Source organism: Magnolia sinica, chromosome 5 (genome assembly GCF_029962835.1).
Source record: "Magnolia sinica isolate HGM2019 chromosome 5, MsV1, whole genome shotgun sequence".
In the NCBI taxonomy this organism is placed as follows: Eukaryota; Viridiplantae; Streptophyta; class Magnoliopsida; order Magnoliales; family Magnoliaceae; genus Magnolia; species Magnolia sinica.
Genome location: NC_080577.1, coordinates 115062941 through 115075661, shown reverse-complemented (window position 1 = coordinate 115075661; position 12721 = coordinate 115062941). Strand labels below are relative to the sequence as shown.

General features: G+C 40.7%; 1 protein-coding gene across 1 annotated transcript; it reads left to right on the top strand.

Annotated features, from left to right (window-relative positions):
* Positions 1-1443: 1443 nt before the first annotated feature.
* Positions 1444-10984, top strand: LOC131246861 (nuclear pore complex protein NUP54). Its single transcript, XM_058247309.1, has 9 exons — positions 1444-1799; positions 2620-2673; positions 2776-2835; positions 3257-3367; positions 9003-9068; positions 9151-9237; positions 9373-9474; positions 9886-10035; positions 10506-10984. The coding sequence occupies exons 1-9, from the start codon at positions 1515-1517 to the stop codon at positions 10635-10637; spliced, it is 1047 nt and encodes a 348-aa protein (XP_058103292.1). The 5' UTR covers positions 1444-1514; the 3' UTR covers positions 10638-10984.
* Positions 10985-12721: the final 1737 nt, after the last annotated feature.

The window sequence follows — 12721 nt, the reverse complement described above, 5'->3', positions numbered from 1 at the left end:
GGACCGCCCTTTGTATCGTTAGTTACTATGACAATATCATGTGAAAGCTGATGATTCTGGGACATGTTCCATCGACGATCCCATCGCGCACTGGATGAATGGCATGGATCTCTGATAGGTGGCATCACTTGTCATTCTCTGACTGAAGCAATTGAAATACATTCCATCCATCGGGTTGGCACACAGTAACATGCGACGGCCCGTAATCAAGCTATTGTAATCGTCATCTACAATGAGTCCAATCATATAAAATGGTTTGGATAATTGAAACATAACTCGATCCAACGGCTGTCTTTAAACTGCATGCGTGGAGGATGGAAATATCACCGTCCATTCCTTTTGTACAGTAGTGCTCCCCTTGATGATTGAACAGGATCACCAGGCTGGGCAGGACCATGCATTACTGGCTAGGCCCGGCCCGGTCAGGAGGCCTTAGATTTCAAGATCTTCAGGTTTACGAGCCCAATCCCTATCCCTAGCCCGATAAGGTGGATCGCCCGGGCCATTGTCACCCTTAATGCCACTGCGACACAAACAAATACGAGATCAGTCTCAATCATCCACTTATCAGGTGGGCCTTCTTCTAACACGAGGTAAATGGAAAATTACGAATGGCCTAGATCCAACCTACGGTTGGCTCATCTCGTAAGTGCAGCATCACCCTCCTGGAAGCGGATTGCGTCCGACCAGATCTCTGTGGAGGGCCTACCTTGATGTATCTGTTTATCCACGCCGTCCATCTCTTTTACAAGGTCATACAACGGTATTGGACCAAAAATGAGGCAGATCCAACCCTCTAGTCGACCACACGAAAGAGTAAGCTTGGGTTGCATTAAATGCAAGAGTCATATCTGGTGTAATCCACTTGAGATCTGCATCTGTCTCATTTTTGGGGCCATACGCTAGCATAATCTTGAAAAAGAGGATGGACGGCGTGAATAAACAAATACATTACGTCGCCCCTACAAAGACCTGGTTGGACGCTCAAAGGTCCGACCAGGGGTGTGACGCAATCCGCTTCCTACCATCCTGGATTTCGGAACAGGGCATGTTCCGACAGTGGCCCACTTCGTGTATGGACCGAGAATCCCGAACACGCGTGCGGCAATTCGCCTCTGAATCTCTCGTTGCACGATTCACTCGAGCATTTCTCCGACGCAAATAAACATCATTGTGGGCCCTAGGAAAGTTTCAACGGTGGCATCACTATCCCGCCGATTTTTGTAGTGTGGTCCACGTACGCTTTGGATCCGCTCATTTTATGCCCATAAAATGATCTCAAAAAATGGATGGACGGTGTGGATATAACACATACATCATGGTCGGACCCACATAACTTGGTGACGTCAACACACCACCGAGGTCGGTGGTGTGTGGCACACCACGCAATCCACTTCCCCCTCTTTTCTTAGGACTTCGCTCACTCAACCAAACCTATTTCCCTCCGATCTCTCTCTTCCCCCCTCCCGCTCTCTCTCTCTCTCTCTCTCTCTCTCTCTAGCCTTACGGCCACCATGTTTGGTACTCCGTCATCTTCCCCTGCCTTCGGTACTCCCTCAACCCCTTCATTTACACCCGCATTCGGGTCCACCCTTTTCTCTACTCCCGGAGCTACTTCCACTCCCTTCCAACACCAGCAGCAGCAGCAGCAGCAGCAAAGTCCCTCCCCATTCGGAATACAGACCCCAGCGCCATCTCCATTCGGTGGTCCCTCACCCTTCATCAATGCTCCTCAGCTTACTACGCAGATGGCCCCTGTCGCCCCTCTCCCTTTCTCCCTCGCCGATCGCGACATCCAGGTTCCCTTTTCTCTAGAAATAAAACCCTAGCTTTTTTCTTTCTTTGTTTTTTGTAAAATCCTCCCTGCATTTGACTATTAATGTTTTGAAAATAATAATAAATAAATAAAATGATCCTTGTAGCAATCAGATGATCCCAACCGTCTGATCGTTTGGGCTTTACCTGATGGATGTATCTTTTTTAAGCGTTCATTTGCGGGCGGATGATCAGATGCTGAGATCATCTTTTAAACCATCTACTTGCAGATTACTGATCAGATGGCTGGGATTGTCTAATCGCTGCAAGCTTCATGCATTTCAGTAGAAGAAATAAACTACATGGGTAGTTCACTGTCATTTTCAAATCGAAATTGGCGGTGACTCAGTATCCTTACATGTGGGACACGTGTACTGTATCCAGACCGTCTAATTTCTGGGGCATGTTGTGGGTCGATTATAGCTCGAAAACCATGCCGCTTGAGCAATCCTAACCATCCAATTGGTAGCTGTCAAATGGGTGGTTAAAAGTGAAATAGCAAGTGGTCTAAATTCAACTTGTGAAACAAGACGGTTACTGTCACCTGCTTGGTGTGAGCTTTGGGTTATGATCTATCTACAGCCGGGTCAGAAATTTGTATGGTCTGGATTGCCTTGAAACCATGCTAATTTTTTTTTATGGTGTATGAACTGGTGCTCCATCCCATTCTTGAAATGGCGGCGAATTATCATATGAGTCCAGCTCTTCAAAACATATGAATCTAGCTCTTCAAAAGTGATAATGAATTTATTTATTTGTTTGTTTTAATGCTTTTGTGAACTAAATTCTAGTTTACTATGTTAGGCGATTGTTGATGCCTATAAGGATGAGCCTGGAAATCCTAAGTACGCTTTCAAGGTGAGTTGGTTCTTTCACTTGTTTGTTATTTGCAATGTCGGAGATTGTCCGCCGTGTTTTAGGGTTTTTTCAATTACAAGATTTTGGTGTTGGTCATGGCAGCACTTACTGTTCAGCGTGACTGATCCGGCAATGAGGGTGAAGCCTGCTGGTGTATCAGATGTAAGTTTTTGTTTCAAGGAAATAGCCAATGCCAAATGAGTTTTTGATTTCTCCCACCCCCCGCCCTTCTTCTTCTTCTTCTTCTCATGCCGGACCATTGCCTAGGCTGTCCATATTCTTCTTCTCATGCCGGACCATTGGCTAGGCTGTCCATATTCTTCTTCTCATGCCGGACCATTGGCTAGGCTGTCCATATTGAGATCGTCTGATGGAGGCGATTTTTTCAGCATTACAATCGGTAATTGGGCAATCCAGATAAATGGTCTGGATCACTGAAACTGGGACCACCTGTGCGGCTGCTGGGTTGAATGAAAAGTGCCATTTTGTTGGCAGGGCATCATAGTGGACCTAACTTTGTTGGTTTGGCAATGGATTTTCTTAGGCCTCGTTGATATTGGTGTGTAGTTTGTGTTTGTGACAGATCATGTGGGCGGAGGCGATGGGGAAGTTGGAGGGGATGGAGAGCACCAACCGAGAAAGGCTTTGGCCTCAACTTGTTCAGGGGTTTAAGGATCTTTCCCAGAGGCTTAAGGTAGTTTTGCTTTATTTAGTGGAAAGATAGTTCTTTATATAGTGCTCATGTGGAATTAATCAAATGCACATGTGTGCATGTGCGCGTTTGTCTGTGGTTCATTTGCCATTTTTTTAGTGAAATTTGAGGGCCTTTGTTACTCTGTTTGGATTTTCACTCTAAATTGTTTCACACTTGATGTGTACTTGTTGAATGTTTATTCCAAAAGTGGTAGCTCTCTTTGCCGTTGTCTTTTTTTTTGAAGACAGGGTGTTCCTGCTCCTTTTAAGGCGAGACTATTCCCTGCGGATACACGCAATCACCCACAATCACGTGTATCGGGTAATGCCGAGGAAGGGAGTTGAACCCACACCTATAAGGAGCAAACCCACGGTGATGGCCACTCGCCCAAACCTCGTTGGGTTTTTTATTTCTCTCTCTCTCTCTCTCTCTCTGCCGTTGTCCCTAAAGAATATGGTTAAAATTGAAGTATGAGAGAGTTTTTTTTGGACGGTATGCATGATTTATTCTCCATATTGATATGAGTTGAAAATTTAAAATTTGATGGGTGGACATTGGAAACATTGCCAATTGGAGTTTGGAAATTTTTTCACGTGTCTTCGATGCAGGCACTTTTCCTTAGGCTTGTTTGGTCGTAAGGGCCATATTTCAATGAAATTTTCTAGGATGTCAGGGTTGTGGGATCTAATGAAGCAAAAGCTCTTATAGAGGAATGAATGATTCTCTTCTTTCTATTATGGTAGATTGATTATTGAAGGGGATTCTAGGAATCTCATCTTTTGGGTATCTATTTGTGTACGCTCAGATGTGAGCGGTGCCCCACTACCTTGGCTTTGGCCCGCTTTGCCAGTGTAGTTGGAGTGTGGTATTGACTTAGGTGTGAAAACGTATTTGGTTTGGAGTTTTCATTAACCAAATGAAGTTTAAAATTTACGGTTGACTAAAAACTATAGAATCACGCAAGGGTCAAGGTCATGAAATTCCCCAACTCGAGTGACTCCTGCGGTTGGTATGCAACCGTAGATTCTGAGGAAGGTCCTCAGCAATGGAAAAAGGAAGGAGTTAGGCACGCTTTTCCGCTCGTACAACGTGTGGTATCTACTTTATAGGGTTTTACGGTTTTTTGGGGGATTTAATAGAATTTTGGCACTTCTATATTTCGCCTTGCTTCACATAACCCTTTGTATGAACTCCAACTCTCTCAGACTCTCTCTGTACTATTCTCTGCAAGGTATTCCTTATCGGTAACAATGGACATAACGGTCACCACCATTACTGATACGGGTGTTGGTTGAAACAGTCGATATGGGGGCATAACGACCGTTACAACCCCCATAATGGTTGAAAATTTTGTTTAGCCCAAAGAATTCCGGAAAAATATATAGAAAATCCATAATAATTTAAACATTCCAAATATATATTCATTTTTTATTTTGTACATGTTTATGGTAGTGTAACGGTCTATTCTTTGGTGAGAGTGTTGGATTGGGCTATCTAATGAATTTATGAACATGGTTATATGTCTCTAATGTTTACACATCACAACAAAGCATTAGAACTATAAATATAAAAAAAAGGCACGAATACTACTTTTTTCTTTTTTTGAAAAAAAGGTCCTCCGAGCTTTTGTTTGCTCAGATCACTTTATTCTACGATTTTAATCCTAAAACTATGGTAAGAGTAGCTGAAATCTGTCCTAGAATGATCTAGGAGAGTTTTGGAATGAAAAAGATGAAAAATGAGGAGAAAATTCAATTTAAATAGAAAAGAAGTGGCAATTTTTAACTGTTATGGGGTGACGGTCGTTATGCCCCCTAACGGCCGATATGGTCTCACAGAACCAATTTCCTCGTTTCACTCCCATATTGGGTAATGGTTATGGCCGTTACCTATATGTATTGACATTTACGGTCGTATCGTCTCTTTCTCTTGGCCCCCTCTGCTCTTTTCCACTGTCCCTTTGTCACACAGGTAGCTACCCTGACATAGACACTACAGGTCTTGGTATTTACATTGGGTTATGTGGGCATGCAATGGTTTTTAAAATTTAAAATAATATATATCTTAATGCAGGGTCATTTTCACACCGGGCGAGTGCGGTGGCCCGTGGGATGCATGGGCCTACTCAGGGTGGGCGGCCTGTGTGAGGCGGGTGGCTCCTGTGAAGCGGAACCTATGTGAAGTGGGGCCCACGAGGGGAGTTCGGCCGAAGTCCTAATCCATGGGATGTGGGGCGTAGGCTATGAGATAAAGGGATTAAGTCGCCATGCTCTATCAGTTCAGGCTTTTAGAGCAAATGGTTAATTATCTTGCATCAAAGTGGTATCAGAGCGGGATGTCTCATGTTCGAGACTCCTCACTGGAGGTGATTAATGCAGAGGCATTTTCACATCGGGCTCGAGTGAGGTGGCCTGTGGGATGTAGGGGCATGCTTGGCTTGGGCATTTGTGCAAAAATCATCATGTTAATATATTATTATATCTTATTTTGAAAGATATATTAATTACTTCATATTATATATATATAATATTATATATTATTTTAAAGCTTATCTAACGATCTTTCCAATGAGTCCAAGATCAGTGAAAATTGACGGAAAATGAGAAAAATATGGGCATTTGTGTAGCCGTAGAAAAAGGCAAAATACTAAATTTAATATTAAAAAGTTGTAGAAATCATCATGTTAATATAATATTATATCTTATTTTGAAAGATATAATCATTACTTCATATTATATATTATCTTAAAAGCGATAACCACTATTGCATGTAGATATCAGGAACATATATATTATTTTAATTTTTAAAAACCATTGCACGCCCACAGAACCTAATGTAAATGCCACGACCTGCATTGTTTATATAAGGGCTGCTACCCTTGGGTCAGAGGAATATCGGGAGAGCAGAGGGAGAATGATAAAGAGCGAGAGAAGATACATAGAGAGGAATGAGAGACGGAGAAGAATACAGAGAGTCTGAGAGAGTCTGAGTTCATGCGGAGGGTTTGTGTTCAGAAGGTTCCCAACATGTTGCTCGATAAAGAAGACAAAAAAAAGTCCATTAAAGAAGTCATCGAAGCCAAGAGTTTTCCTCCGCATCTCGATTCAAGTTTCATTCCACTCCATTCATTCCAAGTACATCTACAACACTCACCTTTTCTTCTACTTTATTTTGCATTATTCTTTCTGTCTATCTTTGTTTACTTTATTTGCCTACCTAAGGTTTTAAAACCCTATGAAGTAAGGCTAGGCGTTGCTTTTTTTTAAAAAAAAAAAAAAAATCCGTCCGGGGTTTTAAACCCTGTGAAGCAAGGCCAAGCGTTGTTTATCGTCTTTTTACTTGCTCGAGGTCTCAAACCCCGTGGAGCAAGGCTAGGTGTTACGTATTTTCCTTTTGCATGCTTGGGGCCTTTGCCTTTGGGAAGAAAGGCTAGTTTATATTTCGTTTTATTTATACTGCATTTTCATTTTATTTGTTTATTTGGAGCCCACTAGTTATGTGAAGTAGGGATAAATAAATTTTTTTTTTTCCCTTTTTCTTCTCTGCCTGCTCGACCCTTATGGATTACGTGAAGCAAGACCAAATATAGAAACTGAAATTTTGTTAAATCCCTTGAAAAACCATAAAACCTTGTAAAAAAGAGACCGTACGTCGCGCGGGCAGAAAATGGTGCCTAACTCCGTCCTTTTCTATCACAGAGGTCCTAGCTTGGAATTTACGGTCGCAAACCAACCACATGAGTCACTTGAGTTAGGGAATCTCGATTCCCTAACCCTTAAGCGATTTTACAATTTCTAACCGGTCATAGATTTTAATCTTCATTTTGCTAGTGCCGACTCTAAACCAAATGCATTTTCACACCTGAGTCACTACCACACTCCAACTGCACCAACAAATCAAGACAAAGCCAAGTAAGGGCACCGCTCGCGTGAGGAGCATTCGTCCTATTATACGCTATGCTCCATATCAAAACTCTGTTCTAAGCTCCATTTTCTTTACATGAATAATTGCATCAATGTTTTAAATTCTGTATTTCAAAGATCGAATAAAAAACTTGTTTGGTTGTTAAATTGAGTTATGCCTTTTCTTCTTCCCTTAAATACTCTTTGTTATATATATATAAAAAAGAGGTCATCCTCTCATTTTGTGTGGATTATGTGAAAAATGTGCCAAGTTTAGTGGAAAAAAATAAGAAAAGAAAAGAAGAAGAGATCATCCTCTATTTTGTGTGGAATATGTGAATAATTACGCCAAGTTTGGTGGATATTTAGGGGGCGGGGATTGGTCCTTGTTGCCAAAGTCGAGTAGGCCAACCTTTTCATGGGTAATCAAATCATGTTGTATAAAATTTCTTTGGATATAGGTTAACTTGTTTTACTTGAAGTCACTATTATTTTTATAATTCATATCACTTATTACCGCATTCAATGTGCTAAATACTGACACTAGATATGTCCTACAATATATGGTGCATTTATTTAAAAATATTTTTAATTACTTTTTATAATTTTAAAAAATAATTTTCGAAAATAAATGTTAGGTATATATAACACTTGGTCAATCTAATTTTTTCAAATAAAAAATATCGGTATACATTCATAAATACAAAATATTAGGCATATATAACACTTGGTCAATCTAATTTTTTCAAATAAAATCATTTTTAATTAAGAATATTTATTTAAAATTTCCAAAAGGTTATGTCAATCTATAGATCGGACTACAAGCATTCTGCCATTTTTTTTCAACCTCTGATTGCAAGTTAAATGGGTGAAATGGAGGAAATTTTGAATTTCCCTCAATTTTCCCAATTCAAAAATCAAAGGTCAAAACCCTTGATTGAGTAAGCAAAACGTGCAAAATCGTGAATTATGAACTTCATTCTATCGATTCCAAGGAATTTAAACGAGAAAAAACGGTTCAAATTTGCAAAAAATCACCAATTTGGGTTCCAGTACTGTACGCTCTTTGATCTTGATTTCCACCATCAAATCCCCTTTCCTCTTAAAACAATCGTAAAGGAGTTGTCAAAATTTCCTTGGGAATGTAATGAAGGAAAAAAAAATAAAAAATCAGAAAATAGATTTGTTGAAAATTTTGCCAATTTTTCAAATATTTTCACAAAGGGGATTGACGCACAGAAGGTATTGTCTATACATTGCGATGCATCGTGATACATTGCAATTTATAGCGATACATTGCGGTACATTATGATACATTATGATGCATTGCGAATTGCGATACATTATGATGCATTGTGATATATCGACTGATACTGGGAAGTTTCCCAACTAAAGCCAATATTATATCGAAACTGTTCAGTACCAATAATATCAGCTGATGTATCAACCGATATTTTCTATACTGCAATAATTGATTGAGGTCAACTACAAAAGGAAAAAGAAGAAGAAGAAGAATAGACCGGAAAGATGATGACATATTGCCATGCAAAAGATGCGTATCTGTATTTTATATTGATTTTTCTTTCGTCTTTCGGTGTCTGCTGCCTTTAAAAAATAAAAATAAAATCATTAATAACCATTCAAAACTCATTCCATTGTTGTTATAAATCTTTTCTGCAATTGATCCTTGAAGCAATTGCTGTGATTGACATCATGATATTGTGTTATTGCAGCTTCAAGATGAAGCCATACTTTCCGATGCTGAGAGACTAAGAATGACACAAACCAATGTGAAAATGGTCTGTTTCTCAACCTTATATTGTCTTGGACGTATTAAATAGGGTTTGTTCTTTACCATGTTTGTAAATCATATGATTACAGCTTCAGAGGCATTTTCAAGCGGACACTCTTCCATGGATCCAACGGATGAGGCAGAAAGAACAAGGGCTTCAAAGGCGCCTATTGAGGGTGTGTTAGCCTTTCTTCCTCTTATCATTTTATAAACACAAGGGAAATTGGAGAATGTCATTAAATCTTACATTTCTAGTAGCAATCATTTGATTCGGTTTTAGATATTTATTGTGTGTGCGTATGATGGTACAGCTGATGAGAATAGTGGAGGCATTGGAGGGTAAGGGCTTCCGAATGCCCTTGTTGAAAGGTGAAGCTGAGCTGGCTGAGAAGTTGGCAGCATTAGCAAGACAGGTGACTACCTTGGTTTTTTATCCCTCTTTTCCTTTCTTTGCTCTTACTTCAGCTTGTCAGCCTTGTAAGCCCATGAGGCATGTCCACTCTCAGACACGCATGCCAAACATGTTTGTGATATCTGATCTGTACGTTAGTTGGTCCCCACAATGCAGATGATCTAGCCACCAACTCACCTGTGGCAATATGTGCAAAAAATACTGGACGTTTAAAAAAATTACCAAAAATCCATATTCAATGTACATGTCTGGTATACCTAATAAGCAGCCTTATATTTGGGCCAGGCCCTGTATATAGTGGAGGCCACTTGATGCATGGCTTGGTTTTTTGACACATGCTAGGGTGGTACATGTGGTTGTGTTTCATGATGTGTAAGGTATGTTTACTGACAATTGGCGAGATTATTTTCAGCTCAAAGGATCAGGAGCTGAATTAGCTAGGCGGGTTCATAATCTGCTATCAATTTCTCGGGTGCATGCAAATGCTGGTGGTGTTGGCGGTTCTCTTTATCTTCCCGGATTAACCAAGATACACGAGCAGAGCCTAGCTGATATGCAGGAGGTAAGTTCCTAACAAGATGCAGTTGCTCTTGGGATTCAAATCATACATTTAGGTGGCAAGGAATTGTAGGGTTCTCAGAATTGTAGGGTTCTCAAGTGTCGAGTCTGTACAAGTGGGGCTCATGGTTCAGTGATTCAGACTGTTCATGAGATGGGCTGCAGTGTTGATGGGGGACGGGATAAGATCCTATCCACCCAATCTTTGGCCTTTTCTCCCAGGAAGTTGCGGTTTTCCTAACTGCCTGTAAGTAAACCTTTGATTGAGGAATGGGAGTCTTCCAGTGTGGGCTCTTTGGGGCTAACCCTCATCCAGCGGGGCCTACTATATAAAGTCTGGCCCGCCACCTGACTTGTCTGGAGTCCATGCTATGAGTTGGTGCATCATTGCACCAGGTGACTGGATGCATCAGGACCGTATAATTCCTCACAAGTGACATTTATTTATTTTTCTCGTTTCCAACGTCTTTTCAGGTCTTACAGCAGCAAACAGAAGCCATAGCAAGGTTAGGGAATGTGTTGAAAAGGGATGTCAGGGATATGGAGATCATCATGTCTGAGGATACGGAATTGGCAGAAGATAACAGTGGTAGAAGAACTTCTTAGAACTGACAACAAACCCCTATTACATGAGGATGCATTGCCTGCATAGATTTCATCGTGGAATCCTTACATGAGAAGGTGTAGAAATCCATCTGTTGCTGATCACACCGGCGCTCAATTCAACAAACTGATCTGACCCTGACCGACTGTGTAAGATTTCATCACCTCCATAAAATTTCAGCATTTTCAGCTTCCACTGTATGAAGCGAAATGTGCGTGAGTCTTATCTTCTGTGTATTTGTTTTGAGTGGGATTTTCTTTCGGAACTCTTGCTCTATTCTCCTTATGTATTCCTGTGCTTGCTTTGAGAATATACAGGAGGGGAAGGGTTTTAGAAAATAAAAATTCAAGTGTAACTCAAAAAAATAAAAAAAAGAAAAAAAGAAAAATAATGAAAATGAAAAAGAAAAAAGAAAAGAAAGAAAGATATGAACCATACCTTGACACATACATCCATACCATGATCACCCACCTGACTGTAGTCTTCTTATCAGGGCCGTTCATACTGTGGACCCTGATGCGGAGATCTCATAGCTTAAAAGGTTTCCACCCAGTGCTATTCTAACCATATGAGGCTTGGATGCCCTTTTTCTTATCGTTCTATTTGCAGGCCAGTGGAAAGCATCCATTTTTTTCCCTAGGTGGACTGCAGCATCTCCTTTAATACCATTAGATGGATGGTCCCGATCATTTTGGGGCAGTATGTTTTCTTCCTTTTGTTTGGTCCAGATGTTTACCTGGAAACAAGAAATGCATCCAATCCTATGCTATGAATTCTAATTTCCAGTTGAAACGGGGCCAAGTGGGTCCTAATTGGTTGGATCCAACAGTTGGACTGAATGGCAAAACAAAAATGGGTGGGATGTCCATCGAAAACATTGGTTAATGGTTAGTGGTGTAAATGGCCTTGGCCCAGGCAACCCTACTTTTTTGGTGTGTTTGGGCTGAGACTGTTCTTTTGCGGGCTAGGCCTAGTCTTGAATTATGTTTTTATGGCTTATTGGGATGCACCGGGTACCTAGAAAAATATCAGTTGTGGGACTGTTTCATGATTATGTAATAAGGTCCGTCTGTTTGAACGGCAGGACCTGTAACAAGTTGAAATCGAATCCAGTTTACCTTTCAGCCGGTGAACTTATCTAGTCCCTGTCCCACATCTGTGACAGCGGTTTCATGTTAACTTTCACATGCGAGGTTTTAATTTTCTGTTAATGTGTTACTTGATTGGAACATCCGAGCTGTGAAGTTTGTGGGCCATATGATTGAGATCACCTCTAACGTAAATTGGAACAATCCATTCATTAGGCCGAACACTACTGTACATGTAATCAGGCCGGGTTGTCCACCTGATGAATGGATCGTCCTGGTTTTTGCACCTTTTGCAAGGCTCTCTCGCAGCATATGATGGTTGATATGCAGGCACTAATAGAAGACGCATGTTAAATCAAATTATACCAAGCTGTGGGGCCACTGTTGTTAATTCACAATTCCAAAATCAGAGTTGTTCAAATGATCCTGACCTCTTATTTGTGGACACTTGTCTGTTGAAATTGGACCATTTTAAAGCTTGCCTAACTATTTGTTTGTGATACATCTAAACTGGGAGCCATAATTTGGATATATTCAATTTCCAAAATAGAAAAGCAGTGTCCATGCTGCCTGGCCAGACATTACTCTGTTATTGTCATCACACTGAGTATTACTCAGAAATAGAAAGGCAGTGTCCTTGCTGCCTGGCCAGACATCATCGTTATGCACAGCACGTCCTGACCTTACAAGTATGCATAAGGTGGTAGTCATGGTGGACATGCATATAATTAAAAATAAAAAAATAAAAATCCAGCCAGCTCCAATCATCGGACATCTATAATATGTGTATATTCATCTTCGTAACAAGGCCAACCTTATACAGCTGCATAACGGTGCCTGCGAAAACAAAAGTGCTGGCCAACCTCTTGAACACTCTTTGACAAGAGATGTGAAACATGCATATTTTACAGTGCAAACTTTGTTTTTTTTGTTTTTTTTTTTTTGGGGACCCAAGTTAGCCCACTATATGATCAGAGGCATCCTCCAGCACCATGGGT

Bases quoted from the DNA above. Each gene is read 5' to 3' on its own strand.
- LOC131246861 (XM_058247309.1), top strand. From the start codon at position 1,515: ATGTTTGGTACTCCGTCATCTTCCCCTGCCTTCGGTACTCCCTCAACC. The intron at 2,836-3,256 runs GTAAGTTTTTGT...TGTTTGTGACAG, and splicing joins AGCCTGCTGGTGTATCAGAT to ATCATGTGGGCGGAGGCGAT. The intron at 9,069-9,150 runs GTCTGTTTCTCA...ATATGATTACAG, and splicing joins CACAAACCAATGTGAAAATG to CTTCAGAGGCATTTTCAAGC.